Here is an 18,424-nt window from a genome sequence, read left to right as displayed (position 1 = left end):
TCTTCACCATTGATTTACTAATTCCAAACTCTTCCCTGCCACTATCACAAGTTCAACAAGACTGCTTGCAATTTCAGCCCCCAAGCTTGAGCTTCCATCCATCTTCTCCATCACAAATACTGTCCATTTCCACCTGTTGCCTGACTTGTCCCAGTCCATCTACTGCCAAAGCTTCACCCATACCTTTATCATCTCCAGATTCAACTACTTCTATTCTCTCCTGTTCTAGCAAGTTGAAAGTGAATAGATCTGACGAAGAATCTCACTTACAGAATCTGTCTTTTTGTTTCAAAAACAGCTATAGGGCAACAGCACTTGTTTCTGTTTTATAGCTATAATTAAAGAAGGGTTTAGTGATTATAATCAAGTTCTGAATGACTAAGTCCATATCAGCAAAAAGTACATGATGGTTTTTCAATTTTGTGGGCTGCTGGAAATACAATTCCATTTGAGAGACAAACAGAATTCAGTGAATTATTCAAGGTAAAACCTGGCTGTAAACAAGGAATTGGCTGAAGGAAAAAAAGCACAGGATGTTCATAAGGCAAGGAATATTGGGGTGACGGGAAAGAAGCATATGCAGCAGAGTACCCCCCAGGATTAGTGGTGGACAATTACACTTTCTAATTTACATTAATGGCTTAAAATTTAAGTCTAATGTAAATTAGCCAAATTAGCAAATGATACTAAGTTGGGGGCAGAAGGACATGGCTTGGTCAAGGAACCACAAAAGTAGTTAAAAACGAAACAAATAGATAGATGGGGTGGTAGCAGGTGACGTTCAATGCAAACCAATGGAAGTTATTGCACATTAGAAGGAAAAGTGGCTACTTAATCATTGATTGTATAGAAATAACATTAGAAAAGTTACAAGTCATATCCGATACTCAACGGGTTAAATCATTCTGCAGCAGCAACACAAAAGTGAACAGAAAGCCAAATTATATAGCTAGATCAGTATTGTGTAAGTCAGTCTTCTACTTGTTTCTAGAGAGAAAGACTTGCTTTAATGTCGCACCTTTAATAACCTCAGCATGTCATCAAGTACTTTGCAGGCAAATAAGTACTTTTGAAGTATAGTCTTTGTTGTAAATAGGAAAAACTGCAGTCAAGGTGCACAGAACAAGGCTTCACAACACAGCAATGTTATTATTGGCTGTGGGATAATTTTCAGGATAGCAGGAAGAACACCACACCTTTTCTTCTATGACCATTTGATGGTAGACAGGGCCTCAATTTAATATCTCAATTGAAAAACAACTTAGCACTCCCTCCGTACTTCCCCAGAGTGCCAACCGAGATTTTTTGCTCAAGTCTCTCAAGTTGGGCTTGGACTCAATCTTCTGATTCAGAAGCAAGAACGCTATCATTGGAAGACAGGTCTTGACACACTGCCACAGCGTAAGCCTCTTTGAATAAGTGCCTTCCCTAGTTATTAAAAATCTGCTGCATATAGCTAAGAATTGTATAATACACTTGTATTAAAAACCCAATTTAATTACAAGGAAAGGAGTGAATGGAAGCATTAAAGGAAAAAATAACTTGTTGTGACATTTTGAATGATGTCAGGAACTGCAAAGGACAGCTAGAGCAATTTGCTAACACCCAACTTCAGCAACAATCATTATAATCACTCTCATCTAAAATAGGCTTGTAGTTAAACTTAAAAAATTATTGGAATGTGTTCTTCTATGGCTTTATGGAAGGTTTGAGGGTTGAGTCAATTTCTAATTCCATTGGCCTGGATCTTCCATGAAGCAATAATCCAACTGCCACTCCGACTGTAATTTTCTGCACCCTGATGCAGCTCCACATTTCTGGCAAGGTCTCTCGAGCCCAGTAACTCCAGAAATGTGGAGCGTACAGTCTGTCAGGGAACTCCATCGCAGCGGAGTAGAGTCAGGGGCAGGGGGGTGTAGTGGGAGGACTGGACAAGCCCCCTTTTTACCGGAAGCGCTGCTGTAAGGCAAGTTTACGGGTGAATGGGTGAGTAGGTAAATGACGGAATGGGTAATGTGAGGGTGAGGTTAGTGGGAGGGGTGGCAGGTGGGTACAGGGGTTGAGCGGATGGATAAAGGTGGGTCGGGGCATTCAGGTCTGGTTGGTGGGTAGTCAGGTCAGGCAAGGTCAAGGGGGCAGTTGGGGATCACTGTGAATGATTGTTGGAGAGGTCGGGGGAGCGATCAGCTCAGTTACACTAGCATTTTTCTGTTTAATATTTCCTGGGTAAGTGTTCAGCCAAGTCCCATGGAGCGATCTGAAGTCTCCGACTCTAACTCAGAACCGGAGACATTTATGAAGGGCCGGGGGGCTGGGGGGGGCGGGGGCAGGGGAATTCCCTCAGAGGTCAGCATGTTAGGGCTTCCATGGGGTCTCAATGTGCATCTTGGGTCATATGTCTAAGACCTCCCCACGCACCTCATCAACAGATCCACGCTGCAGCTGGGAAAGCAAGTTCCCCTTGCAGTCTAAGAAGAAAGTAAGAGCATAATTTAAATGCAGTAAGCAGCATACACCTCTGCTTCGCTGCTGACTGCAAAATCTGAGCCAATGATATTTCTAGCGTGTTGCCTGGTTAAGAACCATCAGTTCTTAATAATACCAAACGGCATCTAGAAGTTAAAAAAAATGTGCTTTTCTCACATAACTGCAAAAACTGTTTCATAGATCAAAGAGTAACACTTAAATGTCTAACAGGATTCTTAGAACTCCAACACAGTAATGAAGGATCAATTGCACCATGTGTCATAGCAACATCATCTCCAAGAAATATGTTTGTATTTCATCATGAGGTCATGATTGAAAATGGACTACACAGTGGGTCAGGGTGATGGAGGTAAAGCTCTGCATAAAATCATTGAAATGACTGCACGATTCATATTATTTAAACTTTCAGTGCAAGTTTTATCATAATTTTAAGTTAATTAATCTGCAGCAAAAAACAGAATACATGAGGAACTTATTAATAACCATTGCCCATAAGCTAGTGGGTCATTCAACAGATATAATTCGCAAACTCTTGTTCAATTATTTCTGTGATCTATTGTAATTATGTGATATCACACTTTAAATACCTGTAAACTTGTCAGAAGTAGTTAATACCATACAAGTGAGTTCCATACATACCTGCTCCATATGTATGCAGAAGGTGATGGGTTTGCATCAGCTTTGCATTTGAGCTGCACATTTTGTCTGCCAACAAACCAGTTTCCATCATATCCCAGCACAGTAACTTCAGGTGCATCTGGAACAAATCATCACATTGGCTGCTGGAACCGGTATCATCTCCAATTAATTATATGCTAGCTATATTTACAATCACTACATTTTTGTGATTATGGTAAACGCTTAAGTGCATTGGGAGAGGAGTAGGTTATTTAGTCCCTCAAACCTCTTCTTTGATTCAATCAGATCACGGTTGACCTGGAAACTATCTCTTATATACCCACCTTTGTTCAATGTCTCATAATGCCTTTGGCTAACAGCAATTGACCTAGCAGCAATTGCCATTTACGGGAGAGCTTCAAACTTTCACCAATCTTTGTAATTGGAAGTCTTTCCTAATTTCACTCCTGAAAGGTCAATTTTCTTTGACAATTCCCCTAGTTCTATATTTCCTAACAACCAGGAATAGATGCTCCTTATCTACCCAATTTACTCCGCTTAATATCTTGAAAACTTAAATTAAATCACCCCTTAACCATCTAAATTCCAGGGAATAGAACCCCAGTTTGTTTGATCTCCCCTCATACTTAATCTAGCATCATTCTAGTAAATCTACATTGCACTCCCTCTAAAGCCAATATGCCCTTCCCAAGGTATGGTGCCCAGAACTGCTCTCAGTACTCCAGGTGTGGTCTAAACAGGGAATTGTATAGCTTAACATAAAAAGGATAGAACAGCGTATTTTCTAAATGGTGAAAAGCTAGGAACAGTGGAGGTCTAAAGAGACTTGGAGATCCAGGTACACTTGCCATTAACCTGTCATGAACAGGCATGGAAAATAATCAAAACGGCTTAATGGAATGCTGGCCTTTGTAGCAGTCCAGAGGAAATTGACTGAGTAGGGATAATGGGCAGATACTCAAATTGGCACGATGTGACTTGTGGCATCCTGCCAAGATCTGGGAAAATCAAATCAGGAAATCAACCTTTATTTTCAACAATGTTTTAATAACCCAAGTTCAAGCCTCATGATCAAAGCCAGGTTACACACAGAAATTAATGGGGAATAAATGCATGGAAGATTCAATTTTAGCTTAAAGTATGCATTAATTTTTTTTAAAGAAGAAAACAACTGTCTAGTTGCTTTATTGCAGACTAATTTGACTGCTGCTGTGATATCAAACACAGCACAAATTATAACCTACTCTGAATGCCACACGCGCTGGCTGTGATGATCACATGCAATCGGTTTTGGCTGTCTCAATCTAGGTCCTAACCTGCAATATCATTCAGAGAAGCCAAGCATGTTTGGTATGGAAAATGAAAAATGTGACACTGGTGCAGCAGGGACTCCCCTTCAGGTATTGCGGCCGAAATGTATTGTTGAGAAAAATAGTTCCAATCCATATATTCCACAGGCCACATATGGACCTGCACAAAGTCTTACATTCCCAACCTTATCTTTTGCAAGCTCAACTGATTGCGTATACCCCAGCTAATTAACTTCCAGTTCCTTGCTAACTAAATCTCTCAACCTTAACAAGATATTCTTCTTCAGCCATGCTGACACAGGTGTCATGAAGAGATTAAGGTCTATAATGTTATTGGAAATTATTTTTTTAAAATAGAGTTTAGTGGTGTTTGTGTCTGTGTGTGTGTGTGTGTGTGTGTGTGTGTGTGTGTGTGTGTGTGTGTGTCTTAATTGGTTTAAAGCTAGCTGGTCTAGGGGCTTTGATGTATAGGAAGAAGTAGGTTTGAAATGGTAATTAGATAAACATTGGGGAGCTTAGAAACATAGGTGTCAAGGGGGTACATTTGCATTTGTGAATAAACCATTCAAGACTGTGGTGAAATCTTGCACCTAGCTAGAAGATGCCAAGCAATGTGTTTATTTTTTTCTCAACTTACTAACAAAATTGGTGGAGTCAAAGGGTGTTATTGTTAGAAGAGGTAAAATTAAAAACCTAGTAATACAATGGGAAATTTACATTCAAAGGAAAAGCTAGGTATAAACAGAAAGGAGTTTGTGTGTGTAAGGCAGAGCCATTTAAGATCTAACCAGCCTGTATGTCTCCAACTGTTCTGCAAGGGACCCACTTGCAAGGAACCTCATTTTTAATTTGTAAGGTCAAATGTGCTTTGCCTGGGGTCTTTTAAAATCTTTGAGTTTTAATGTTGCCTTAATGGGGGTGTAACTGAGAATCAGATTAATTAGGGGATTTTTGTAGTTATTATAGTAGTAATTTTATAGACATATGTATGTGCTTACAATTTTTCTTGTATTAATAAATGCTTAATTTAGTTTTATAAAAAACCTCTCCTGTCTCAGTAGTCTTAATACTACTGAATTTAAAGCCTGCATCTCGAAACATACAAATTGCAAAAATGGATTATGACAGTTGTTTCAAGTTACCCTCTGGGATTTGAGCAGCTCAGCCCTTACCATCTGCTGTGTCATAATACAGGCACAATAGGCCCTATGACCACCTCCTGTGCTATGAGGTCGTATGATACGCATTCAGCCTCACTCCTCTAATAATATGGTATTCTTGATTCCAAGGTTACCATCGGTGGCTGGCTCTTCCTCCACTTAATCCATGTTTTCTTGGGAGTTCATATAGATTTTTCTTCAGAATTCCTTTCTGTTTTCAAAAAACATAAAATATACTCTCCAACTATGCTTTCCCTTCAACTTTCTTCCCCTTTTACTTAGCTGCTTTACTGTGACATTATGCTTCATCTTTATATAAGCTGCTGTTGAAAAATCAAGCTCCAAAATTTCAATCAAATTGAGAACATTTTAAAAACATTCAAAATTCTAGCAATTTTGTTTTTTTTTAAACACAACAGAAGTATAAAACAAGTATGATAACTAACTTTTAAATCATTTTGCTATATCTTTAGGAAACACTTCCAATCTGAGCAAGGACAAGTAAACTAAAATAATGCCAGCAGAAGAATGAGATCATTAGAATCATATTAATCGTGACTTTAATCATATAGTTTATTCAGGCTTACATATCAGGTACTTACATTGTACATCCAAGACATATGGGACTTGAGTAGTGGTATTCAGTGGTGGATGTATCACAATGCAGGTGATCGGTCTCTTCCTCACAAATCGGGATGGAACAATCTTAAATCGATTCACAACAGTTACAGTTTCATTCAGGTCTGAAATCTTTGTCTGCTCCTGTTCTCCAATGAGATCCGTTTCCCAGAAAACAACTGCTGCAGGTTTTCCATTGGCTGCCGTGCATACTGCTGCAACTGTCTCATTGGCACCATCTACAAGGGGTTCAGGGCCACCTCCCACAGTTATTGTGGGTTCAACTATAAGAGCAATAAAAAAGTAGTCTGTTAGAAATTAACTTCAGTATATATATTATATATATATATATATATCTCAACAGCTTGAAATTTAAAGGATTAGATTATATTGTAAGTTCATTTTATTGGAAATTTCTTAAGGTTTCATTTCCATAGAAACAAGGCTAGGTGGATAATTATTCTTAGGTCATGTTGGTTAGCTTAAATAAATGTCCACAGTTGGATAAATACACAAATAGATAACAGTGTTGGAGCAGTGCTAGGATTTTCACTTAACCATGTTTAATTAAGATGCTTGCTGAAGTATGAGTGTTCATTAGTGTGCGTAGGTATAACAGAAGTCATATTTGTGAAAAATACCATGGTTCAGCTGAGCTGAATAGCCATCATCAACAGCTTGTTAATAAGTCTCCTGAACAGCCTTGGACATAAATAACCGATAGTGGAATAGATTCAAACAATGAAACTTCTGCAAGTTAGCTCTGAAGGCCGGAGATGGAATGTTATTGGGAAGATGAAATTGGTCAGAGAGAACAACTTAAGACATGTGAAAAGATGAGGCGAGAACGACTGATCAAGGCCAGAAGGTACATGTGAAGATTCCAGAAGCTAGTGACAGGTGACTGGCATTAAAGGCAGTGTTTTCAACCCAACGGTTAGAGAAAGAACTCGACATTTTATAGGGTATTTTGAAATAAAGTAAATCTTTATAGAGTGAAAAGGCCTCGTCAATAATCCATCCAGGTCCACCTGAAACGGATATAAAATGAGACCTTGGGAGAGTTCAGGGCAGTAATGGTGGAAAAAATCTCTCAAGCAAGACTTCAATCCAATACTCTCGAGTGGCTCCAAAAGTGTAAAAGACTTGGGCACAGAGAAGTGGAAGAAAGAAAGAAAGAGCTGTTCACGCATGTCAGACTGGTTGCCTAATCTGGACTGGTACTCACTCTTCATCATGGCCATATGCTTTTGCTGCATAAATAATGTTTTATATTCTGTCTTAAACAGCACCATATTGGTTGGGCATTTAAGTTTACAATATGGCAGCTAGGACCATAGAAAGAGGGTGCATCCTGCCTTCCCTCAACTTTACTCCACTGGAGTTCCCCGAGGGATGCTGCACTGTGCATTTCTGTGAAAGCCAGGATCGAAAGATCCTAGAAGAAATGTGCAGTAGTGTCGAGTTGGGGAAAGTTTCAAACACAGTGGCAATCCATCATTGGCGTTGCTTGGAAGATCTGGGCCAATGTTTCCATTCATGCATATAAAATATTTAAATTCAGTTACACTATTTCAAAAAAATCATAAGGCAGGAAAACGTATACATTAAATATTAGATTCAAACATTTGACATCATAATCAGGTTATACTTTAAAAGTGGATATTCAACATAAATTCAATGTGATGCTGTACATGCTTTGGTATCATTGTACAGAAAAGATGGAGCCAAAGAAGGACAAAAAAAGTAGTCAGGACTTCTTGCTTACAATAAAAGCAAACACCGCACATGCTGGAAATCTGAAACAAAAACAGAAAATGCTGAGAAAAGTCAGCAGATCGAACAGCATCTGTGGAGAGAAAAATAGAGTTAACATTTTGAGTTCGTATGACTCTTGTTCAGAGCTAAAGAGAAGCAAAAATGTGGTGAAATTTATACTGTTTAAGGTGGGGTGGAGCAGGTGAAGCCAGATAGAAGGCCAGCGCTAGGTGGGGGCAAAGGAGAAATTGACAAGGATGTCATGAACAAAAGGACAAAGGGATGTTAATGGTAGTGGCATGGGCTAAAGGAGGTGCTGATAGTGGCAATAAGGTAAGAAAACAGAGTGTGATAATAGCAGGACTAGAGTAAGCACTCTGCACGGAACAACATGAACAAGTGACAGGTGGCCTTTGTGCGGGAGGGGTGGGGGCGATGGTGGAGAAAGAAGATCGAAAACAGGACAAAAGCTGGGGATAAAACAATGAATAAATGAATAAAAATTAAAATAAATTGAAATAAAAATAAATGGATGAAAAATAAAAAATAAAATGAATATTGAAAAAAGGGTGAGGATAGTGGAGAGAGTTCATGGTTTGAAGTTGCTGAACTCAATGTTAAGTCTGGAAGCCTGTAAAGTACCTAATCAGAAGATGAGGTGCTGGTCCTCTAGTTTGCGTCGGGCTACACTGGAACATTGCAATAGGCCAAGGATGGACATGTGGGCTTGAGAGCAGGATGGTGTGTTGAAATGGCAAGCAACAGGAAGGTCTGGGTCATGCTTGCTGACAGACTGAAGGTGTTCGGCAAAGCGGTCACCCAGTCTGCGTTTGGTCTCTCCAATGTAGAGGAGGCCAGTTTTGCTGTTCAGTTGCACCTGAAAAGCATAAATTTGAATACCGGGTGGCAACAGGATGAAGCACAACTCAAGTGCCGCTTCTGGTTCAATGACCTACTGCTGACTTTTAAGCTCACACAATAAACATGGAAACCCAAGTTGAGAAACCTGTTTAAAATTTTTTTGCTGCCTGGGTTCTTAAAGTTCATTAACCATGGGTCAGACAGACCTTAGCAACATTAAGCAGTATATGATCACAGTCAAGACTGGATTATCCTCATGTCATTACTCTGCAGCACTGTCATTACAGAAGTAGAAAAGTTCCTTGAAGAAAGCTCCTGATTTGTGAGGTGTGTTCAATGAAAGTGAAATTACTTTTCTTTCCTGAACAGGTCCAAAGGATAACCTTCTGTCAGTAACATATCAACATGCTTGAGGGGCTATGCAGTAATGTCGTAAAGAATTTGGTAAAGTGTTATTGGCCATCTGAAATGTCCTTTATTTGTTTTCTTGGACTGTGAACAAACATCCAGCAGGACAATTAAAGATGCTGTACTTACAAATTAGTCCAGAGTCTGAACAGAATATTTTGAACTCTATACTATACTACTAGGATGGAGTACAGTTGATGCAGGTCTGACATGCAGAGGTTGTTGAAGAGTGTCATGCTCAGTACAAGCATGAAGATATTTTAAAAATAAACTAAACACAGAGCGGCTGCAAAAAAGATGGCTGCCTCAGGATCACCTGAATTACTTTTGTGGATTGGAACATTCCCCTGTCTCCAGAGGACAAAGGATCCATCTGGACTGTTATTGACTCAATGACTTTTTCCTGAAAAGGGTAATTTAAATTGACTGGGTCATTTAGTTGTAAAACCATGGCTATCTCAGAAACTCTCAAAGTGTGAAAGGCTACAACACAGGATATGTAACAGCCCAAACCCTGCTGTTTTTGGAAGAAGGACTTTGAACTTGTAATTAGTCACATGATTAAGACATCCATATTTGTTACCTGTGTTTTTCAATTACAAGCATCCTCACAGCTGACTGATAAATCCTCTGCTTTACAAGACCTCCACTCCAGCCAAAGCACAAATTCATCTAAGAAGCTATAGGGCTGCTACAGAAGAGACTGAAATCATTACTATCTGTAATTGTATTGCTTTTTTCTTCATCGTATCTAATTAGACATCCAAAAGATAGCCTACAAGACATCATGTTAAACCTCCAGGGCAAGTGTCTGCCAATAAATATTTATTTATTTTTAATTCACAAAAAGCTTGCTGCTGGAATCATTTAAATTGGGACAAGCCATTTTGAAGGTAAATCACTTTGATCATGGACAACAGGAGCTGGAAGACAGGTGGACCAATGGGAGGAACAGCACTCGGGATTGGATAAATAGAGCACTAGGTTTTAGGCCTATCACTTACCTTCAGGAGCTGGGAGAGAGGCGGACCTGCAGGAGGAACAGCAGTTGGGAGCAGATAAGTGCAGCGCTTTGGGCTTATCACTTACCTTCAGGAACCAAGAGAGAGGCGGACCTATGGAAGGAAGAGCACTCAAGAGCATGCACTGAACTTGGAAAGAAGTGAAAAAAAAACAAAGTGATGTCACATGAATCCTGCAAGTTGACTGGTTGGTGAGTATAGAACTCCTAGGGAGTGTGTAAATTATCTCCAGTTTTAAAAAATGCAAAAAATTCAACTAGTTTGCTTATAGTCAGCAAAAGGAACAAAGAAACTGGTGAGTCTTCTGTTTTCTTTGAAGTGGTAAGGTTTATTAATGTTATGCTATTAAGGTTTAAGCTACAGGGGAAGACATAAGGGAAGGAGCTGACAGGTGAGTGACTGGTGAGTAATTCTACTTTCTATTTTCTAGTCTCCAGTAAATAGTTTGTAAAGGCATGGCAAGGCAGCTCGGCTGCCTTGGAATATCCATCCTGTAACATGTGGGAAGTTGTAGATACTTCTTGTGGCCAAGGTGACCATATGTGCAGGAAGTGTCACTAGCTGCAGAAACATGAGCTCCAGGTTTCCAAGCTTGCAGTGACGGCTGGAGTCACTATGGCACATCCCCAAGGCTCCAAGCTATGTGAATAGTATGTTTAGGGAGATGGTCACACTGCAGATTGAGAGAGAGCATGGGTGACCGCCAGGCAGTCTAGGGGGACCAAGCAAGTGGTGCAGGAGTCCTGAGTCCATCTCGCTCATTAACCAGTTTTCCATTTTGGATACCAAGATGGCAATTGTTAATCAGAGAAATGCACCCAAAGCCAAGTCCATGGTGCCACTGGTGGCTCAAATGCACAGGAGAGAGGAAGAAGAGTGGAAGAGCAATAGTGGAAGGGGTTCAAAAGTTAAGGAAACAGACAGATGTTTCTGTGGTTGCAAAACATGACTCCAGGATGGTTTGTTGCCTCCCTGATGCCAGGGTCAAGGATATCACTGAATAGCTACAGGACGTTCTTATGGGAGAGGGTGAACAGTTAGAGGTCATGGTCCGTATCAGTACCAAAGATATAGGTGGAAAGAGGGGACGAGATTCTGAAAGCAGCTTTTTAGGGAGCGAGGAAAGAGATTAAAAAGCATGTCTTGAAAGGCAGTAATCTCAGGACTATTCCCATTGCCAGATGCTAATGAGTACAGAAATAGGAAGATAGAGCAAGTGAACAGGTGGCTGGAGAGGGGTGGCCTTTACACTCCTTAGGCACTGGGACCGTTCTGGGGTGGGTGGGACCTGGGCAAGGTGGTCAGGTTACATCTTAGCAGGAATGGAACCAATATCCTCAAAGGGAGTTTGCTAATGCTGTTTATAAGGGTTTAAACTAGCTTGGCAGGGGGGTGGAAACCAGAGAGGGAATTCAAATAAGAGAGAAGCAAAGCCGGTAATGGTAGGAAGAAATGTAGTAAGAAAATTTGCAAGACAACAGAAACAAAAGCCAGCACCAAATAGGATCAAAGTATAATAAAAAGTTAGAATTAAAGGCATTCTATCTGAATGCATGCAGCATTCCCCACAAGGAATTGATGGCACAAATAGAAGTAAATGAGTATGATCTCATTGCCATTACAGAGAAGTGAATCCAGGGTGACCAAGGTTGGGAATTGAATATTCAACAGTATTTAACATTTAGGAAGGGTAGGCAAAAAGGAAAAGGAGGTGCGGTAGCGCAGTTAATAAAGGATAAGATCAGTACATTAGTGAGAGGATATCTTAGATCGGAAAATCAAATTGTAGAATCAGTTTGGGTGGAGCTAAGAAACAGCAAGGTGCGGCAAATATTGGTGGGAGTTGTTTATAGGCCACCAAACAGTAGTGGTAATGTCTGGCACAGTATAAATTAGGAAATTAGAGGTGCATGTAACAAGGGTAATACAGTAATCATGGATTCATGGGGAACTTCAATCTACATGTAGACTAGTTAACCTAATTAGCACTAATGCTGTGGAGGACAAATTCCTGGAATGTATATGAGATGGTTTTCTAGAACAGTATGTTGAGGAACCAGCGAGGGAGCAGGCTATTTTAGATCTGGTATTGTACAATTAAAAAGGAGCCTTTAGGGAAGAACTTATTGAATGACAGAATTTTACATTACAATATCTTTACAGTGCAGGAGGCCATTCAGCCCATCAAGTAGGCACTGGCTCTCTGAAAGAACATCCCACTTAGTCCCACTCCCCTGCCTTATCCCTGTAACCTTGCGCATTCTCCCTTTTCAGGTAGCAATCCAATTCCTTTTGAATTCCTTCGATCGAACCTGTCCCCATCACTCTTCCAGGAAGTTTGTTCCAGACTCCAACCACCCTCTGGGTGAATTTATTTTTCCCTCACATCACACTTACTCCTTTTGCCAATTATTTTGAATCTATGCCCTCTAGTTCTTGATTGTCTCTTGAGTGGGAACAGTTTCTATTTACCATGTCCATACCCCTCAGGATCTTGAATGCCTCAATCAAGTCTCCTCTCAGCCTTTCCCTGGAGAAAAGAGTCCCAACCTCTCCAAGCTATCCTCATAGCTATAGTTCTTTATTCCTGGAATCATTCTTGTGAATCTCCTCTGTACTTCATATCCTTCCTCAAGTACGGCACCCAGAACTGGCCACAGTACTCCAGATGAGGCCTAACTAATGTCTTATACAAGTTCAACATGAACTCCTTACTTTTGGTGCTCAATGCCCCTATTAACAAAGCCTAAGATACTATATGCTTTATTAACTGCTCTTTCAACATGCCCTGCCATCTTCAATGACCTATGTACATATACACCAACATCCCTCTGTTCCTGCACCTCCTTTAGAGCTCTCCCTTTACTTTATACTGTCTCACCATATCTCTCCTGCCAAAATGAATCACTTCACACTTTTCTGCATTGAACTTCATTTGCCACTTGTCTCCCCAATCCACCAACATATCTCTGTCCTTTTGAAGTTCAAGACCAACACCATCATAATTGACAACATTTCTAATCTTCGTATCATCTGCAAATTTTGAAATCATGCCCTGCGCACTGCAGTCTAGGTCATTAATATATATCAGGAAGAGCAAGGATCCCAACACTGATCCCTGGGGAACTCCACTACAAACCTTCCTCCAATTTGAAAAACAACCATTTATCGCTACTCTTGGTTTCCTGTCACTCAGCCAATTTCTTATCCAAGTGCCGACTCTCCCTTTTATTCCAAGATCTAGAATTTTGTTCACAAGTCTATTGTGTGGCATTGTATCAAATGCCTTTTGAAAATCCATATACACCACATTAACAGCGTTGCCCTTATCAGCTTTCTCTGTTCCCTCCTCAAAAAACTCCAACAAGTTAGTTAAACATGGTTTTCCGTGAATGAATCCATGCTGGCTTTCCTTAATCATCCTGCACTTATCTAAGTGACTATTGATTTTATCTCGAACTATAGTTTCCAGGAGTTTCCCTTTCCCCGAGGTCAAACTGACTGGTCTGTAGTTGCCAGCTTTATCCTTGCATCCCTTTTTGAACAAGGGTGTAACATTTGCAATTCTCCAGTTCTCTGACACCTCCCTTGTGTTTAAGGGAGGCTAGAAGATTATCCCTAGTGCCTGTGCAATTTCCACTCTCACATCCCTTAGTACCCTTGGATGCATCTCATCAGTCCTGGTACCCCTCAACTCTAAGTTCTTCCGGGTACCAGTTACCTCCTTTCTCACCTTGGCCTGGGTAGTATCTTCTTCCTTTGTAAAGACAGAGGCAAAGTACTTAAAGTCCTCTGCCATTTCTCCAGCCTCCACATGCAAGTCCCCTTTTTTGTCTTTAATCGGCCCTACTCTTTCTTTTACTGCCCTTTTATTATTTACATGCTTACAGAAGACCTTGGAATTCCCTTTTATGTTCGCTGTCAGCCTCTTTTCATGCTCTCTCCTTACTCTTATTAGTTTCTTCACTTCCCCTCTGGTCCTTTTATATTCAGCCTGATTCTCCATTGTATTTTTTACTTGACATCGGTCGTACATGCACTTCTTCCTTTTCATCTTTACCTCTATCTCTCTTGTCATCCAGGGAGCTTTAGACTTATTTGTCCACCTTTCCCCTTCAAGGGAATATACCTTGACATTTCCTGCAATACTTTTTCTTTGAAAGTAGCCCTGATTTAGGTTTTTTCACTTTCCCCCTTATTCTGACCCCCATCTAATGACTTATTATTGCCTATGCTAATTGTGCCTTCTGTGTCTGAAATTGAAGATGGCTGATTAGAAGAAATCAGCTCCCAAGAAGGGAGCCAAGAAAGCCTTTAAGAAACTGGCAGCAAAGGGCAGCAAGAAGCGGAGAAGGCTGAGGAGGAGAGTTACTCCATCTACATCTACAAAGTGATGAAGCAGGGTCACCCAGACACTGGCATCTCCTCCAAGGTCATGAGCTCGTTTGTGAACGATGTTTTCAAGCGTATCGCGGATGGGATTTCCAGCCTGGCCCATTACAACAAGCGCAGCACCATCAGCTCCCGGGAGATCCAGCCCGCTGTGTGCCTGCTGCTGCGCAGGGAACTGGCCAAGCACACCGTGTTGGAAGGGGCAAAGGTGGTGACCAAGTACACCAGCTCCAAATAAAACTCCAGAACGGACTGAAAAACATCAAACTCTCCAAGTACTCTATCTACTATGATACTACTCTCTGATACATCCTCGTTATCAGTTGATACTTCACTACTTCCCACTGCCAGTTTTTCTGCTCTGCACTCTGAATTTCCCCTCAGGTTCCTCCATCTCCCTGCCAATCTAGTTTAAACCCTCCCTGACAACACTAGCAAACCTTCCTGTGAGGACATTAGTCTCAGTCCTGTTAAGGTGTAACTTGTCCGTCCTTGTACAGGTCCCATCTATCCTAGAACTGATCCATTAAGTTTGCAAGAGATGTAGTTCAATCTGAAATTAAGATCTCCAAAGGCATGAGGAGTAAGTTGGCTGTGGATAGTTGGGAAACTACATTAAAAGGTATCATGGTAAACAGGCAATGGCTAGTATTTAAGGAATTAATACATGATTCACAACAAATATATATTCCTTTCAGGGACAAAAACCCAACAGAAAAAGTGGTGGAGCCAAGGCTAACAAGAGAAATTAAAGATTGTATTAGATCAAAGGAAGAGGCTTATAAAGTGGCCAAAAAATCAGTAAGCCTAAGGATTGGAAGCTTTTTAGAATTCAGCAAAGGAAGACCAAGGAACTGATAAAGAAAAACAAGCTAGAAAGAGGGTAATTGGCGAGCAACATAAAAATGGACTTTAAAAGCTTCCATAGGTATGTAAAAAGGAACAGATTAGCAATGACAAATGTGCATCCATTAAAGGCAGAGACAGGAGAATTTATAATGGGGAATCAGGAAATGGCAGATAAACTAAACAAATATTTTGTATCTTTTTTCACCGGGGAAGATACAGAATCGTCCCAAAAATACTAGAGAACCAAGTGACTGGTGAGCGTGAGGAACAGAAAAAGATTATTAGTAAAAAAAGTAGCACTGGAGAAATTAATGGGGTTGAAAGTTGATAAATCCCCTGGTCCTGATGATCTGCATCCCAGAGTATTGAAAGAGATGGTTGTAGAGATAGTGGAAGCATTGGTGGTCATCTTCCAAAACTCTATAGATTCTGGATTCCTTCAGATTGGAAGATGGCAAATGTAACCCCACTATTTAAGAAATGGAGAGAGAGAAAACAGGTAACTACATATCTGTTAACCTGACATCAGTAGTAGGGAAAATGCCAATAGGGTGTATTAACTGGCCGCTTAGAAAATAATGGAAGGATTGGGCAAAGTCAACATGGATTTATGAAAAGGAAATCATGTTTGATAACCCTGTTGGAATTTTTTTGAGGATGTAACTAGCAGAATAGATAATGGGAACCAGTGGATGTGCGTATTTGGATTTTCAGAACAAGTCCCACCACAAGAGATTAGTAAGCAAAATTAGGTTACATGGGATAAGGGGCAATGTGCTGGCATGGCCTGAGAACTGGTTAACGGACAGAAAACAGAGAGTAGGAATAAACGGGTCATTCTCAGGTTGGCAGGCTACCACAAGGAACAGTGCTTGGGCCCCAGCTATTCACAATCTCTATCAATGATTTGGATGTGGGCATCTATTGTAATATTTCCAAGTTTGCTGATGACACAAAGGTAGATGGGAATGTGAGTTATGAGGAAGATGCAAAAAGACTTCAAGGGGATTTAGACAGGCTTAGTGAGTGGGAAAGAACTTAGCAGATTGATTACAACATGGAAAAATGAGAAGTTATCCACTTTGGTAGGAAAAACAGAAATGCAGGCTATTTCTTAACTGGGGAGGCACTGGGGAGTGTTGATGTCCAAAGGGACTCTGGTTGTTTATGAGTCACCCAAAGTTAACATGCAGGTGCAGCAAGCAATTAGGAAGGCAAGAGATCTTGTTGCAATTATATACAGCCTTGGTGAGACCGCACCTAGAATATTGTGTAAAGTTTTGGTCCCCTTAGCTAAGGGAGGATATACTTGCCATAGTGGGAATGCAGCAAAGGTTCACCAGACTGATTCCTGTAATGGCGACATTATCCTATGAGGAGAGATTGAGGGGACTGTGCCTGTATTCTCAAGAGTTTGGAAGAATGAGAGGTGATTTTGTTCAAACATACAAAATTCTCATTGGGCTTAAAAGGGTAGATGCAGGAAGGATGCTTCTTCTGGCTGGGGAGTCCAGAGCCAGGGGACATAGTCTCAGAATAAGGTTTAGGTCATTTAGGACTGAGATGAGGAATTTCTTCACTCAAAGGTGGTGAATCTTTGGCATTCTCTGCCCCAGAGGACTGTGGAAGTTCAGTCATCGACTACATTCAACACAGAGGTCAACAGATTTTTACATATTAAAGGCATCAAGGGATATGGAGATAGAGCAGGAAAAAGGCATTGAGGTAGATGATTGGCCATGAACTAGTTGAATGGCAGGGCAAACTAGAGGGACCAAATGGCCTACCCCTGGAAATAGGAACCTCCTATTTCCTGTGTTCCTATAAAACACATGATCTCTGTCCATGACAAGGGCATAATGCAATTTGAGAGAATACCGGCTAAGAATGGCATTTATTGCAAACATAATTCATCTCTTTTAGAATATAACTTTTAGTTTTAGTAATGGAATAGATAATAGTAAGATAAATAGAAACATCTGGTTAAGAAACTCGTATGCATCTGAAAAGAATGCAAATCAAACAAGCTTGAAGTTAATTATAGCTAAAAGCTAACCTATGTTTAACTTACAAGGTCAGAGGTAGAGGAGTGAAAGCAATAAGCAATAGGGGTCACCCATCTTAGCTGCATGGAGCCAGGGAGTCTACCCTTACTTCAATAAATGACTTAAATTATATATGTAGTTCCATGATCAAAAGGTGAAGCCTGCTTGTAGAAAAGGGAGGGCAATTACATCCATTAACAATATAAATTATTCACATGGGTTACAGAATCAACAGTTGTGTTGAAGGTAAAATGCCATGTTGTCATGGAGACTGACTGTGGTGGGTTGGTTGGGGGGGGGGGGGCAGGGTGTTAGAGGGTTCCTCTAAGTTACCTGGGTGCTTGTTCACCAACATCAAGCAATTGCATATTTGGTTTGGTGTGATGTAAATTGCTGAGTTGGGAGAGCCAAACTAAGATTGTTAGCCATGTCTTCAATTAAGCAGATAAAATACTAACTTTATCATTCACTGCACGGAATGCAGGCGGGTTCTTAAGTGCAGTTTGGAATTCGTCGGAAGGGAAAAAAAGTTGAAATATTTGCTTAGTTTGAAATTAGAGGAACAAATCTACAGTGGTCTTCACAGACCCTTGAGGCAGAAAGCAGTCAGCAGAGTTAGCTTGGAAGGCCGTGAGAAAGCAGTTGGGTATCTGCCAGTAATCAGAACAAGGAGCTGAGGCATTCATAGTCATGATGTCTTAAAGAAAAATTGGAAGGTTGCTTAACCAAAAAGTTAATGGAAAGACCTGATAAAATCTCACCTCAGAGACTAATTAGAATGTTGAGGAGAATTCAAGGGAATTCAGGAGTGCTGTGTGGCATACATTTAGGGAACAAAGTTTTCAGTGGAATAGGGACCAATACGTTAAATAAGT

General features: G+C 40.5%; 1 protein-coding gene across 1 annotated transcript in view; it reads right to left on the bottom strand.

Annotated features, from left to right (window-relative positions):
* Window positions 1-18,424, bottom strand: part of LOC121284485 (nectin-3-like) — a 316,102-nt gene that overhangs the window by 38,096 nt on the left and 259,582 nt on the right. Inside the window, exons 3-4 of the mRNA XM_041200008.1 lie at window positions 6,199-6,498; window positions 3,127-3,244 (exon numbers count right to left, since the gene is read on the bottom strand). Coding sequence (XP_041055942.1) covers window positions 3,127-3,244; window positions 6,199-6,498 — 418 coding nt within the window. The remainder of the gene's footprint in view (window positions 1-3,126; window positions 3,245-6,198; window positions 6,499-18,424) is intronic.

This window comes from Carcharodon carcharias, chromosome 11, assembly GCF_017639515.1.
Source record: "Carcharodon carcharias isolate sCarCar2 chromosome 11, sCarCar2.pri, whole genome shotgun sequence".
In the NCBI taxonomy this organism is placed as follows: domain Eukaryota; kingdom Metazoa; phylum Chordata; class Chondrichthyes; order Lamniformes; family Lamnidae; genus Carcharodon; species Carcharodon carcharias.
The sequence above is the reverse complement of the archived record's forward strand: the minus strand, read 5'-3'. Positions and strand labels throughout refer to the sequence as shown.